This window comes from Chionomys nivalis, chromosome 9 (genome assembly GCF_950005125.1).
Source record: "Chionomys nivalis chromosome 9, mChiNiv1.1, whole genome shotgun sequence".
Lineage (NCBI taxonomy): Eukaryota > Metazoa > Chordata > Mammalia > Rodentia > Cricetidae > Chionomys > Chionomys nivalis.
Window position 1 is genome coordinate 60089310 of NC_080094.1, and position 16308 is coordinate 60105617.

The 16308-nt window shown below is 36.6% G+C and overlaps 1 protein-coding gene across 1 annotated transcript in view; it reads left to right on the forward strand.

The window, feature by feature from the left end:
- Dph6 (diphthamine biosynthesis 6) overlaps window positions 1-16308 on the forward strand; it is a 114699-nt gene that overhangs the window by 75424 nt on the left and 22967 nt on the right. The window contains exons 4-5 of the mRNA XM_057780837.1: window positions 1091-1164; window positions 3146-3264. Of these exons, the coding sequence (XP_057636820.1) occupies window positions 1091-1164; window positions 3146-3264 (193 nt within the window). The remainder of the gene's footprint in view (window positions 1-1090; window positions 1165-3145; window positions 3265-16308) is intronic.

Below are 16308 nucleotides of genomic sequence, written 5' to 3' on the forward strand. Positions count from 1 at the left end.
TTCTATCAGTCTCTATGCTAAGATAGATTTTCTCTTACAAGTATTCAGAGAATTTCTACTCAGAACCATATTAATAATTACCCCTATCATTCCCTTCATGTCTCTGTCATAGATAACATTTCTCTGGTTCATAGCTATGGTGTGTGTTGTTCCTCCCTTGGTTAACTATATTTCACTTCTTTACAGTAAATCTCATTTTAGAACTGTTCTTTGACATTCCTAAGTTTTCTGTATCAGTCTTTATCCTCGATTGATCTTCTCTACCTTTTGATTCACTCTGGCCTCAAGGCCCTCTGCAAACATGATTATCAGTGACTTTACATTCTCCTTCAGTAAACTCATGAGTATGTTGGACAAAGTCTTTAACCCACTGGACCATGCTGATACTGTCACTTGTGACTGTGTTGGTGATAATCCATTCCTTACTGTATGTTAGGATTCTTTATTACTGTGTGATACTAGGCAGTGCCTCAATGATTTCCGCATTCTACATGCCTCTGTACTGCTCATCTTTTTCTGATCTATAGATCAGAAGCCAGTGTGTAGCATATCTGATGGTACTATTGTGTAAATTTTAGAAATTACTCAATCTGAGAAAATATTGTCCTTGGTAGAATTTCAGTGAAATTAAGTATATAAATGTGAAAACATTTTGGAACTGCTTCTAAGTCTTTCCTTTTTTTTTTTTTTTTTTTTTGGTTTTCTAGACAGGGTTTCTCTGTAGCTTTGGTGCCTGTCCCGGAACTAGCTCTTGTAGACCAGGCTGGCCTAGAACTCCCAGAGATCCGCCTGCCTCTGCCTCCTGAGTACTGGGATTAAAGGCGTGTGCCACCACCGCCTGGCCCTAAGTCTTTTCTTAATGAAAGTAGGTCTGTAGTTAAAATTAAAGTAAAGGAATAATTACTTTTTTGCTACTAGGAGGATGATTACAATGTATGTACAGATAATTGTCCTAAATGTGTATTTGCAGGTAATTACTTTGGTTTGAAGGTGGTTTCTTAGATAATATGCAGTTCATGTGTAATTTTCAGAGCATGATATAAACCACATGCCTATTTTTTAAGTTAATATGTTTTTCTTTTATTTTCAGGAAAAAGAAGAAATAGAAGGGGTATCTGTAGGTGCTATACTTTCTGATTATCAACGTGTGCGAGTAGAAAATGTGTAAGAGAACATTAATCTTTCTAATATTTTAAAATCACAAATAATTTTTGGGATTGAGGATTGAGAACCAAATTTAGTATCTGAATGTGTGCTCAGAATGTGAAAGGCAGGAGTTATAATTCCAAGATCTTCCAGTGGGGAGGACATAATAGTGGATAAGTAGCCTGCATTGGCCATATGCTGTGACCAGATTGATGCCTAGCCCAATTGTCATGAGAGGAGCATCATCTAGCAACTGATGGAGGCAGTTGCAGAGACCCACAGGCAAATATTAAGCAAAGTTCCGGGGTCTTGTGGAGGAGTCAGAGGGCTGTAGGATACCATGAGAAGGCTCACGGAATCAACTAACCTAGGCTCATAGGGGCTCACAGAGACTGAATGAACAACCTGGGAGCCTGCATGAGACTGTCCTAGGCCCTCTGCATATATGTTACAGTTGTGTAATTTGGTCCTCTTGTGGAACTCCTAACAGCTAAAACAGGGATTGTTTCTGACTCTTACTGTCTTTTGGGACTGTACTTCTCATATTGGGTCACTTTTCCCAGCCTTAATACATGAGGAGGTGCTTAGTATTACTGCAACTTGATATGCCATGTTTTGTTGATATTCATGGGAGACCTGCCTTTTTCTAAAGGGAGACAGAAAAAGAGAGGGTGGGGGAGACTGGGAAGGGAGAATGGAAGGCTGCAGCCTGAACATAAAATAGATGAAATTTAAAATGAATATAAAAATAAATAAATAAAAAGCATTGTTAATTAATAAAAAAATAAATAATTGTACCCAAATCACAAGCACATCTGTTATGGATGCTCTATAGAGCTAAACATATGTTTACCTAATTAACAAAAGTCGTACTTGTTTTCTATTTTTTAAATTTTTTTTTGAGAAATTCATGTGTGTATACAACTAAATATTACCATAACCCCAGTATTTCCTCCTAAACTCTGCTCAGAACCCCACAAGTGTGCATCTCTTCATGGGCAGAGTCTGAATAGAACCCCACAAGTGCCCCTGCGCCTTCTCTTCAGTAGCACAGAGTCTGAATAGAACCCCACATGTGCCCCTGTGCTTCTCTTCAGTAGCACTGAGTCTGAATAGAACCCCACAAGTGCCCCTGCGCCTTCTCTTCAGTAGCACTGAGTCTGAATAGTGCTGTCCATATGCTTTCACTGCGTGCTGATCCACCAGAACAGGAGCAGCTTTCCAGTGACCATATCCCCTGGATAAGCCAAGTCATCTTAGAGAGTTTCATCTAAATCAAGAACATAAATAAATAATACTTTGAAATGATGGCCTAAGGTATAGGTAATACATCTCTATTAGCAAATCAGTCCTTCTGAAACCTAGGCAAACTGTTTCAAAACAGTTAGGAATCTTTCACCTCCTCTTCCCCCTTGGCTTTTAGTGTATGGAGAATCTGATAAACTTGTAATGCATGAAATCATCACACCCTTCCCACTGAACTATGCCTTTCCCTATTTGCCAATTTATGGAAGTATTGAAAATGAGAATAATTATTAATTGTCATGGGATGCTTTTTGACACTGATTTCTAAGCTTAAAGTCTTAACTAAAGTTGATTATTTCCAGTCTTCCTGGAGATTGATTTTTTTTATGTTTGTTTATAGTCCATAAAAATTAAATGTGCAAAGCATTTTAAAATTTTTACTATGTTTTTTTTTTCATTGTGTTTGTGACTGTGTAGATGTCTACATCCCATGGTGCAAAGGACATGGAGTTCAAAGGACAATTTGTGGGAGATGTTTCTCTCTTTCCACCATGGGATTTCTAGAAATGAACTCAGATAGCAAGTGCCTTTATCCCTTGAGCCACCTCTCTGGCTTCACAAGGCATTTTAAAAAGTAGGAGTAGGAAGGGGAGAAAGAGCATTTTAAAAGTTAAAATCATTGAAAGAAGCATTATGTTTAAAATCAAATTGCTGGGATCCCTAATATGTCAATTTTTTTCTTTTTACTTTGTAGATGTAAACGGCTTGATCTCCAGCCTTTGACTTACTTATGGCAGAGAAACCAGGAAGACTTGCTCCGAGAGATGATAGCGTCTAACATTGAAGCCATCATCATCAAAGTAGCAGCTTTGGGTATGGAACCAAGTTTTCAAACTATTGTCTACTACCGCATAAATAATCCAAGGATGCATATTACATATGCACTGAAGAGGGGTCAGTGATTTAGTTATAAGCACGTGGAGTCACAAATGTTAAGTAAGCACTGTGTGTGTATGTGTGTGTGAGAGAGAGAGGGGGGAACATTTCAAAATTGCCCTTTACATATATGCAAAGACAGTACTAGTGAACATCTGTCCCATTTGAAGTATATACTTAACAATAAAAAACTGATATTATGGTTTTCTAAGTGTCTATGTGATTTGGAATTAAGGGTAATGTAAAACAGAAAATATAGGAGTTGTTAGGGGCAGTTTGTTTGGTGTTTTTCATTTTGGAAGCCTCTTAAGATACATAACTAACACCAAATTTTTACCTTGTGTTATTCATTGTGAATAATACAAAAAGAGAATAACTTTGTGTTATTTTTAAAAGGAAATTATTTTTTGTCAAGGATCATAAAAGAAAAAGCACATCTGGGAGTTTTATTTGATAGGTGTAAACACAGTGAGTTTGTCGTTTTTAATTTATATCATTGTATTCATTTTTGAAACATCTTTGAGGCTAATACATTTAATCCATGAACCCATTAGAGAGAATGCAATGAAGGTACAGGGTGTCAAAGCCTAAACTGCATACCACGCGTCAGAGTGTCCACCCCACCCATCTCTGAGATGATTTCATGAATAAATTCATATTTACAGATAATACTTAAGGAACGGTGACGTGTGTGCGGCACTTAGCACTTCTTGATCAGCACTGCTCTGCTCTGTCTGCTAAAGCTGTGGTGTATTCCAGTGGAAGGCCTTGTGTGCTCAGTGAGCAGCTGCTCTCTTTCGCTGCTAAGATGAGAATGATTGACAAGATGTTCTCTTTTATGAACAGTCTTCTGGGCAGCTCTTAAAGCCTGCGTTGAAGCCATATTTACTGCTGGGCTTCTGTGTGAAGCTGTGCAGAATGTGCTCTGTTGCTTTCCTGGATTCTTAATCTCTCCTGGATTTTCTAAGATGATACGTGCTGTACTCATCCTATACCATGCTGGAAGATATCATGTCTCTTTCACTACCAGATCTTCCACGGCATTAGGGCCTCATTGGAAGGACAGAGCCACAGAATTCAACATTGCCCCCTTTGTGATTAAACATAACTAGTGCTGTGTCTTTATTTAGTTTATGCTTCAGGAGGGAAATAGAAGTGGCGAGTTAATGGTTTTAAATCTTTGGACAAAAAAAATACAACTGAATTAATTTATTTGTCTTTTGTATCTACATAACAAAAGTTTAATATGATTTTAATATTTATAGCATGTGACTTCTATTCACTACCTGAAGGTATACATGTGTGAAATTTATTCTAACAAACACTACTATGTTTATATATATATAAACATTATATATGCATATAAATATATACATTACAGTATAGGTTTCCTATCAACTTTAATTCATTAAAATAATCTGAAAAAAAATAATAAGTAAAACTCTTATGGTTTAAAAAAAACATTTTTTACAGAACAATCCCATGGTAGTAGAAAAGAAGAAAAGATTCGATTCTACATGAACATATAAGATAGATCCCCAATAAGTATCCTGTGTAATCTTGGTGTATATATTTGGTAACTTGTTGTCGCTGCGTTAAAACACGATGATGAAAAACAACCTGTGGAAGAAGCAGTAAGTATTGTAAGAGTCCAGCATGGAGGGAAGGCATGGAAGCAAACGGCATGGCAGCAAGATCAGGGAACTAGATATCATGTCAGGAAACAGAACAAATGGGAAGTGGGCAATTGTATAAATTCTCAAAGCACAGCCCTGCTCCCCAATGATGTCCTTCCACCAGCAAGGACACACCTCTGGAAGGTTCTGTGACATCCCCCAAGCAATGTCACCAGCTGGCTGTCAAATGTTCAAATATCAGACTCTGTGGGGGATATTTCTTATTCAAACTATCACATCCCACTCCCTGGTCCCCAAAGGCTCATGGCCATATCATAATGCAATCTGTATTTAGTCCAGCTTCAAAAGTCCTCATAATCTTTCAGTCTCAACTCTGCTTAAAAGTCCAAAGAGTCTCAAGATTTGCGGTAATCTAACTGTAAACACTGATAAAATATAAAAGCAAATTTTAAATTTCCAACATAAATTGACGTAGAATATATACTACCTTTCCAAAAGGATGTATTGGGGCCATAGTGAAGGAATCCTAACCCAAAGCTTGGCTGGTAATAAAAGGCTAAATGGATCTGCCCTTACACCTTTCCTGCCCACAATCGTGTCTGACACGTACTAGTGAACTTAAGTTTTTAAGTATTAACATCTTATTATGTAAAGGATTTTCTTCCTACTACCATTTAAACAACCATACCTTGAAGAATTTAAGGAAATTTAACTTTTTAGAAATGTTTGGTTTTGATTGTATGTCAATGAGATTGAAAGAAAATATTATTACACCACACATTTTCAAAGGAAAGGATTCTAAGTATTTTGTTTTCATTTCTTTAGCTAGCCATCCCCTTCCCATAGCTCCAAACATAAGTGATAATTGATCATCTTTCAGAATTTTTATGACTATATTTATAGAAATATTCTGCTCTCTTTTTTGTTGTTTTATGAATTGTATCTTTTTCCACACATTGATCTGTAGCATACCGTTTTTGCTTTGCATTTTATGTAAGAGATTTTTGTTCATATTATGTAGACGTTCTTCATATTTTATTCTTTAAGAAATTTTGTTAAAACATAAGTACAAAAATACATCAATGCGGGCTGGAGAGATGGCTCAGCCGTTAAAGGCTAGGCTCACAACCAAAATATAAAAAATACATCAATGCTAAGTGAAGTATATACTTTGATGAAATATAACATAACTGAACCAAACTTCCTAATTTAGATAGTATTATAATCATTGTCTTCATTGACACTTGCCCTTTCCAAAAATCACACGTAATTTTGTTAGTTTTTCTTTCTTTCAATTTTAAAACTTTTGTAAGGAAGGAAGGAAGGAAAGAAACCCAGGGTCTCACACTTGCTACGCTAGTACCTCATCATAGATTTGTAATGTTTTACAAACAGAAGCATACTGTATTCTCTACTGTGTCTGTGAGTTCTTTAGCTCAAATGTAGTTATTGAGAGTCATCCCCACTTTGGAGACAGTAGTATTATGTACACTGTCATGACAAGATATTGTTGTTCCATTATAGCAATATAATTTAACTTAGTTGACACTGTACAGTAGTTTCCAGTTTGCCACTATTACAACAGAGCTGTTTATATTCTCCTGTTTTTTTCTTCACTCTCTGATAATACACTTTGAAACAGAAAACTTGTAAATTTTGGTATAGTTCAATGCATTCATTTTTGTAGATTCATCCTTTGATAATTGTATTAAGAAATCACTGCCTCTACCTTTTTAAACTTAAAGCGCTTCATACCCTTGGCCATTTTGGTTATACTGATGATTTCATGCTCTTTTGCCTGGCCCACTGTTATCTAAATTTGTCTTTACATCTGTTGTTTTGGTACTGAGGTCTTTGCCAAAGTAGAATTATATAATCATTATTTCCTAAAAATGCTCTCTGAAGAAAATTAACTTGTGTTGACATTTATAACAAGCATGGTCACAAATGGTCTGATCAACAAAATGGGAATTCTGCTTTGGTGTGGGAAGTCCTTTTGTATATGTGTTGCTTTTAATGGTTAATGAATAAAGAAAATCCTTGGTCTGTGATAGGGTAGAATAGAGGTAGGCATGAAAAACTAAACAATGCTGGGAGAAAGAAGGCAGAGTGAGGAGAAGCCATGTATCCCTGCTGGAGACAGGTGCAGGATGCCTGATAGAACTTTACCCGGTAAGCCACAGCCATGTGGTGATACACAGATTAATAGAAATGAGTTAAATTAAGATGTAAGAGTTAGCCAGTAAGAAGCTAGAGCTAATGGGCCAAGCAGTGACTTAATTAATACAGTTTCTGTGTGGTTATCTCAGGACTGAGCAGCCAAGAACAAACAAGTAGCCTCCTACAACACTACTTTTTGTAAATCTTGCACGCTCATATGGCCTACACTGCTGGGAGACGTCCTGATGACAATAATGAGTGCTTGATTCATTTTCTTCGCCCTATTTAGGATTTTTTTGTAGTCATGTTTGTGAGAAGACTGATGTAGAATTTTCTTTCATAGTAGTGACAGGTGTGGGTAATGTGGCTTCATGACACAAGCCTTGATGTGCTTCCTCCTTTTCTGTTTGCTGAAAGATTCCCTATGAGACTAGTATTAATTCTTTCTTAGTATTCCAAAGTGTTGATTACTTAAGCCATCTGGACATGGAAATTTCCTTGGGGTAAACTTTTATTAGAGATTCCTTTTCTCTGTTAGATAGACTTCAGCTTCATCAGTGTTTATTTCTCTTTTTTCTGTTTTTTTATTCTACATAATTTTTTACATTATTGTGTCTATTGAGCTATACATTTTTCTTCATTTCTTTCCCTACCTTGCTTCTATTCTTCTGCCTTCTCCTGTGACCCTCATGCTCTCAATTTACTCAGGAGATCTTGTCTTTTTCACCTTCCTATGTAGATTTATGTATGCCTCTCTTAGTCCTCTTTGTTGTCTAGCTTCTTTGGGATTGTGTCTTGTAGGCTGTTTTTTCTTTGCTTTATGTCTAAAAGACACGAGTGAAGACATATTATATTTGCTTTCTGGGTCTGGGTTACCTCACTCAGTTTTTTCTAGATCTATCCACTTGTCTTCAAATTTCAGGATGCCATTATTTTTTAATGCTGTGTAGTACTCCATTGTGTAAATGTACTACATTCTACAGTAGTGTTTATTTCTCTTAGATAAAGTGATTTTTCATCAAAACTTGTCTTTCAAAAATACTTTCTAAATGTTGACTATAGGGATAAGCTTGTCTGTAGTAAGTTACAGCATAGCCAGGGCTACGAAGTGAACTCCTGTGTAAAATGAGCAAGACGAAAGGCCAACCTACTGCTGATTGCGCATGGATTCATGTTGTCGGAGACTTTCCCTGTAGAAAGCCCCTTTGTTTTCAAATACTTGAACCTCACAGTGTAGGCTTCCTGACACTGATGACTAAACGGCCTTCTGTTAGGGTTTTCATGCTTACTTTGTCCTCAGCTCTCTTCTGCTCACATTCATCTTGGAAGGATTCTGTAGTTGAGCTTTTCTTTGTCGCTTCCAACTGGATTCAGATTTGTATAGTCAACTTATTATTTATCTGAATTATAAAAGGTATTTGATATGATTTTCCTTTTTTCCTTAACTTTTTTTAACTAAACCTTCCATTATTACATTTATTAGTTAACTACTTAAATATTACTTTTATTCTTGTCTAGTGGGTACTGTACATGTACTTTATAGTTACCTTGCATCTTAATCTAGACTCATGTTGTCCTTGCAGTGTATTATTTTGTTTCTATAACATTTATGTATATTGCCTGTATTCTCCCTCTCACTACACTTTATTCTCCTCTAATGTACTCGTTTAACTCTGTGAAAGCTTCCTACTGCCTCAATAACTCACTTTAATATTCTTCAGTATAGCTTTGCTGGTGAGAATCCCTTTCCTCAGTATGACTAATTTTTCTTTCATTTGAAATCCATTTTCATGGTACTATGGAGAACACAGCATTTATCATCATTGTAACTATATTTTACCTAGCACAAGCCTTGAAATATTTTGACTCATCTGCCTCATGATTTATATGTATATTTTTAAATTGTTTATATTTTACTTGTGTTTTTATGTCTGTTTTATGTAGGGGAGTGGAGTGTCACAAGCTTGTGTGTTTGTTTGCTTATCAGCTAGCTTACTTTTTTTTATCCAGGTCTTAATAACTGGTTCAGACAGACAGGGTTCATAGTCATCCTTCCTGGGCCTGGGATTAAAGGTACATACCACACTGTTTTATTCTTCATCTCACTAGTGGCCCGCTATTATTTTGATTTTTGCTACCTATTTTATGTAGGTAATATATAGGTGCCCTAAAAGCTTAGGGATATTTCTGCATGTCATTCCTTGTAGCATCTCAGATTTTCCTTTTGAATGTGGTCTTTTGCCCATTGATGTTTCCTACAAAGGCTTTCGAAGATAAGTACATAAGTAATCTTCTAGATTTTTTCTCTTTATCCTGTTTGTTTGTTTATTTATTTATTGTAGATGAGCTTTTTTTGATAGATCCATAAAAAGTCATTATCTAAACTGTGATTAATCATGGGGCTTTGTACTTCTCTTCTGTACTTGCCAGCCTCCTGTTCTTGCCTTGCTGAGGATGTTTCAGATAAGATATAGCAGTTCCATGTCCTAGGAAACATTTAGCAGCCTTGCTGCTTCTAAATAATAACATTTTAAACTAGCTTTCAAATGTTAAACTTGAAAGATGTAAGAAAGGCATTTGTGATTGACATGGTGATGGCTTACATTGATGATTTAGACTAGGTTTCCTAAAAGGAAATATTTCCACCAAACACTTTAAAACATAATTATAATGATGTTTCACAAAGCCTAGCTTTATAAGGGTCTTAAAGAGCAAATACAACAATAGTTTTAGATAGCAATTTGATTAGAAAACGGTGATTTTATTTCATTTTTTTTTAGTGCCAGTTTTTTTTTTTTTTAAAGATCTTATCAGTATGCATTTCTCACCTGCCTTGGGCAGGTATAATTAGACACAAGCAAATTTAATGGAGTCAGTGTGCTCTGGGGCCATTCAGCTGTAGTTCATAATTGCATTTTTTTAAACCAAGGAGGCTGTTTAACATATTGAGTCACAAAAAAAAAAATAAGTAAAGGTTTCCTGTTTATCTTTAGGTGCATTACCACTACTGTTTGTTTTAGCCCACAGTGGACATCAGACAGGAAAAACTGAACCCTGCTAGTAGTGTGTCCGTTCAGATCCTCCCTCTGCGTTTGTCACTGTCACCATGACTCCAAAGCCCTTCTGTCTTTGTCCCTTCATTTTTACTGAGACAGTTCCAGTTTCACTTGAGCAGCAACATATTTGAAGAGATTTGAAATATTTGAACATGTTTGAAATACAATTTATGATAATTTTTCATTTATTTTCAAATTTTAGTAATTAACTTACTCTTAGACTCAGCTCCAAAATAAAATATTAATCCCTAACCCTAAACCTATGACGATGAGACTTTTTTCTTTTCTCCAATAGTCTACCACTCCAGTTAAGTGACTACTTTGGTTTTACAGCTATAACTCATAAAAATTACATACAAGAAAATATTTCTGATTGCTTTCTTATATTTTTGGTTTTGAGCCAAGCCTTTAAGGGCTGAACCAATCTCACATTGCATCCTGCTGCTACTTAAAATGTGATTTCATGTACTTGCACTTTTCTAAGTCATTATCCTATGTGATGTCAGACTGTACCTACAACATGGAAAACAAAAGAGTTAAGCAAATGGATGTAATATGAACTTGATAATAAGTCAGCATCAACTGTGTAAGACCCCCTGATACTGACATCATTATTTCCTTATCTAACCCTTCTTACTATGCGAATGTGTGCTTAAATCGCATGATCTTTAAATTGTTGATAGCTTAGAGGTTGTTGAGATTCTAATACTTTTGATAATAGAATCAGTCCCGAGTCATATTCATTGGATAGACTTAGCTACTGCAGCTGCCCAGGGAGCATTCAGCAGGTATGTGTATACGGTATAAAACAGATAATGTTAACTGCTACCCTTGAGAAACAGCCTTAGCAATTTTCTACATTATGCTTAATTTGTGACAGTTGTAGTTTGAAGTGGCAAAACAGCTAAGCAGATTGGCAGAGTGGAATTAATAACTTAATATGGAGTATTGTGTTTTATGAGTAGTAGTTACATTTAAGATTGCTGGTCTAGTAATTTAAGAGAGAGATGATATAAACAGTTGGGTCTTTGTAGACAATATTAATATAAAGACACCCTAAACACAGAGATAACAATGCATTAGCAATAGAAATTCCCATAAATACAGAAGAAAAAAACCCTTAACATTTTTTGTGTGTTTCCTTACTATGGTTTGAAATTGCTTCTTCAAGAAGTGTGACTATTTTGAAGATGGCACAGAGAAACAACTGTAATTCACTGAGCAGGGAGTTACCAGAACAATAAAAGGACAGCAGTGGTGCTGCATGAGCACTGTTTAAGGAGTTGTGTATTTAGCTTGAGATGGAGGCAACAGTTTACTATGCCAAAGAGAACTGGGATTTTAGTAGCAATCTGCAATATCCCAAAGACTGCTGGTGTTTTTTTGTGGCTTCATAGGAAAGTGCTAAGAGCAAGGCAAAGTGACAGGTGACAGAAGTCTTGGTTTATTCTGGGAGCTTTCCTGCATCTGGTGCCATCATATAATGTCCTAGGAGGGTGCCTCAAGCCTTTGCATGGATTTCACTCTTCTACTTCTGGCCCTTGCTTTTCCCTATATAATTGTGCTCTTTTTTGAGAAAGAAAAGATAAACAAAGGTTGGCGAACTGAAGGATGAAGACTGGCTTCCCTTTTTCAACTTTTGAGTTACATACTACCGGCTATGAAGATAGTTTACAAAATTATTTTAAATAGCCTGGTCATGGACAAATGAGTGTATAGTGTAAAGTAAATATAGTGTCCAAAACTGACCCTGCTGAGGGAAACAGCCCTAACTCGATATGTAAAATCAGTCTACCGGTACTAACAGCTACGCTTGTTCTCTTTTAAGTATGTTGCTTATACCCGGCATAGTGATAAGTAACTTAAAGTGAATTTTCTTTCAGATTCCATTGCACAAATATAAGCTTTGTTATCTGCCTCTTTCCCTCTATTACATGTTAGACTTTGGTTTACTTCTTTGATCTGGGAGCTCATCTTCCTTCCACACGATCACCATGCCTCATTTTTTTATTTATTTATTAAAGATTTCTGCCTCCTCCCCGCCACCGCCTCCCATTTCCCTCCCCCTCCCCCAATAAAATCCCCCTCCCTCATCAGCCCGAAGAGCAGTCAGGGTTCCCTGCCCTGTGGGAAGTCCAAGGACCTCCCACCTCCTTCCAGGTCTAGTAAGGTGAGCATCCAAACTGCCTAGGCTCCCACAAAGCCAGGACGTGCAGTAGGATCGAAACCTGTGCCTCTTGACCTTGATGAGATCCTTCTCTTCCTAATAAAAAGGAAATCTATGTTACCAGGGAATTCCATTTCCTTTCTTCAGATTTTGAGCATAGACTTTAAGTCGTGTACCCTTTTGGTTAACATTAAAAGATGCCTAAGACCCAATGTAGGGAACAAAAGCGAAATTGTCCCTGAAACTTTGTTTTCCTTGCTTAGCAAGTTTTACAATTAATGGCCCAAGTTTCTCCTGTGGCCTCTCTTCCTGAAGACTGTGCTTATTTATTTCCCCCAACAGTCTCATGTGACCTTGTTAAAAGCTTCATGGAATTCCCGAATAAATTACATTTACTGGTTTGCTTCTATCTAGTATTTTATTGACATTTCCTGATAAGTTTAATAGGATGGAGAGAAACAGTGTTCTCTTTATAGACTCAGTGGGTGATTTGACCTCAGTCAGTTAACCTTATCCTGATGTAGAAGCAAGCTATTCTTAATTAGACTCTATCAGTTTCTCCATTATCAACACAAGAGCTTCTCATCTTTACCTCTATAAATCTTAATTTTATTGTTGCTCTTTCCTAACGAAAGCCTTCATATTACCAAAACAGCACCGTTCAGAAACAGTTGCTGGTTTTCGGATGCTCGGCCATGTCACACTTTATTTCCTTCAGAAATTCTCAGTTGAACACCATCTGGCCATGGTGATTTATTGCTGTGGAATTTCTCAAGTTGCTCTCGTCTTTCCCCTAGGAAATTGCTCTTGCCCCCGCACCGCTAGTTATTCTCCGAGTGTCCTTGGAGTAGTCCTTTCCCCACAGGCTGAGCCGCACAGCTCAGTGCAGCACAAGGCCCCATAAGTGCCCTGCTACCCTCACCTCTGCCTTGAGTCTTGGCTGAGGAGCCCAGCACCTTCACTCATGCTGGGCTTTGGCCTCCTCTTACTCTTTGTCCCTTTATAGCTCAGATTTTTCATTCCCCAACAATACATCTCTGGTACTTTATTTTTCAAATACTGTATTATTAAATGATCTAGACACTTTCAACAGGTTCGTGAACAGTTCTATGGAGCTGTTTCCATGTTATCTTTTTGCTATGCACAGATGTCTCTTCTGACCTTTCAGGTAAGGTCATAGTGCATAATCTCTTGTAACTACTGTCTTCTATTTCTCTTAAGTAGCTTGAATTGCTTTTAAATTCTTTTACTTCTCTCTCAGAAAGCTGCTTACTAGAATTTTCTTTCCAAATTTAATGTATACTTGTTAGTCTCACCTTCTGGGTTCACAGTAAGAGATGCCCATACTAATTAGCCATGTGCTTTAATTGTGCAACCTGCCCAGTTGCCAGGTTCCACTCCCACGCACGCTCACTGGTGGTACTTCTATACAAGCCTTACTCTGATTCTGCTTCTGACTGCCCAAATAAGCCATGCTACGGCATGTTAATTATTTCTCCCTCTCATTGTACTCTTCTGTCATTCATTTGGATAATAATGGACATAATTAAAACCATGCATTGTAATAGTCTTTCTAGAAAGAATGCTAAGCAGCAAAGGTTAGAAGCAATTTATGTTATTCTTTTATATTCTACGGTTAACAATTTTTATACCTGAACTTGGTTCAAATAATTATTTTGTTAAAAAAGATTATTTAATATGATTTAAAGTATAGTTAATTTTGATTTAAATGTATTCTGTCTTCACTTAGAGTAATTTAGTACAGATTTTTTAAGCTTCAGAGTTTTACCATACCCAATTGTATCATAAATTATTTATCATTTTCATCTTATGAAATAAAATCAAGGATTATATATCAACTTTTAAGTATTTTTGGTATAATTATCAGTTTGAAAAACAAGTATAAGTAGTCATACAACTGGCTATCTCTGAAGAGAAGCATCATTTTCTTAGTTTTATAAATGGAAATACAGATTATAACAGCATAGAAAAGGAATACTGGGTTGGATTATTTTAATATTAGAACATTTTTCTTTCATGTAAGGGAGGCTGTTCTAACAAAGTTAGCCTTGTAATATCTGATTCTGATATGCATATGTTCCTTAAATTTTTTAATAAATTGAGATTTCATACTCAAAGTACTTTGCATTTATATCTTCAAACATATGATATATGTGAATATTTATCTTAACTATATATGTGTATACAGGAATATTTGTGTATATATAAATTTCAAGAAATGTTTACTAAATAGTCATACATTATGCATGTGTATGTTCATTTGCACCTGGATACACAGCTGTATGTGGATGGGTGTGCACATGTCTGTGCATGTGTGTTTAGGCTGGACAAGAACTGCAGTGTCATCCTCAGTAACAGCCATCCACCTCCTTTCAAAGGAGCTTTTCATTGGCCTAGACATGACCAGTTAGGAAAGAGTGTCTGACAAGGGAGCCCCGTGAATCTTCCTGTCTTCACCTCTCCAACACTGTAATTAGACATGGGCATCACCATGCCCAGCATTTTTATGCGAGTTCTGGGGATCATCGTATAGGGTAAGTACATTACCAACTATGCCAACCCAGCCCTTAAAATTTGAATTTTAAACCTATCTATTGGCCTTCACCTCTTCTAATTATCATCCCTCTTAAATTAAAAAAATACAATATTCACAAATAGATGTGAAAGGATCCTACAATAATGCATGCTACTCTAAAAGCTAACCCTCTCTGTCATACATATGGAAAGGGTATATCAGATAACTTGCACTAAAACAATGCCCATGATAATATGTAGTAATTAATTGACAACATCTCCCAAAAGAAGTCAGGAAGTCATTTTTGTCTGTGTAGCATATTATTTAATGAATATACAAAATTTACTTTCATTATCTATTTTTTTGTGATCCAGAGAATGATCCATGATAGATAGTGTGGTAGTTTGAATGAAAATGGCTCCCATAGTCTCCTAGGAAGTGGCACTATTAAGAGGTGTGGCTTTGTTGAAATAGGTGTGACCTTCTTAGAGGATGTTTATCACTGGAGGTGGGCTTTGAAGTCTCAGAAGCTCAATCCAGGTCCAGTGTCTCACTCTTTCATCCTGCTACCTCCCAATCCAGATGTAGAACTCTTAGCTCCTTCTCAAGTACCATGTCTGCCTGCTTGCCACCATGCTTCCCACTATGATGATAATGGACTGAACCTCTGAACCTCTAAGCCAGTTCCAATTAAATGTTTTCCTTTATAAGAGTTTCCATGGTCATGGTATGTCTTCACAGCAATAGAAACACCAAGACAGACTGATAGGTATTAGATAGTATATAGACAGCAGAACATCATGAAATAAGGTTCTCAAAGCATCCTGCAGATATAGACAGGACACTCAGCTGGGGTTCCTGATACTCTTGGGTGAGGCTTCTAAATAAAGCTGTTAAAAACACCAGAAAGTTAGCAACATCAAATCAAGATTACAAACATCCAGCAGAAATCAAGTGGGGGTGCCAAGACGCTCAGCTGGACTTCCAATTTAGCTTTCTCTTCATGAATGAGCTTCCAGTTTTCTTTCCTACTGCAGGCACTTTTATACCATGAGGATAAACAATAGGAACATCCGTTAGAAATGGTTTACCTTCAAGCACTTGTCAAGGACAGTGTTTTTACTCTGGCTATTTGCCTGTTGGTTCCTTCTCTGCCACAGAGTCAATGAGACCAGTCCATTACCAGTCCATTGGGAAATACTTTGAGACAAACATGCTTGAAGAAAAACATGGGGTGTTGCGGGGAAGACTCTGTTTCCAGAGTCAGCTTTGCAGTGAGCTCAAATAACATGTGATAATTTACCACTGTGATATTCATAATATAGATAGTCCTTATTTGGAGTGATTGAAAATGAGATAACCCATTTTGGCTGAGATCACAGCATAATCTATTAAAACTGTATAGATCAAAGGTGTGTTATAACA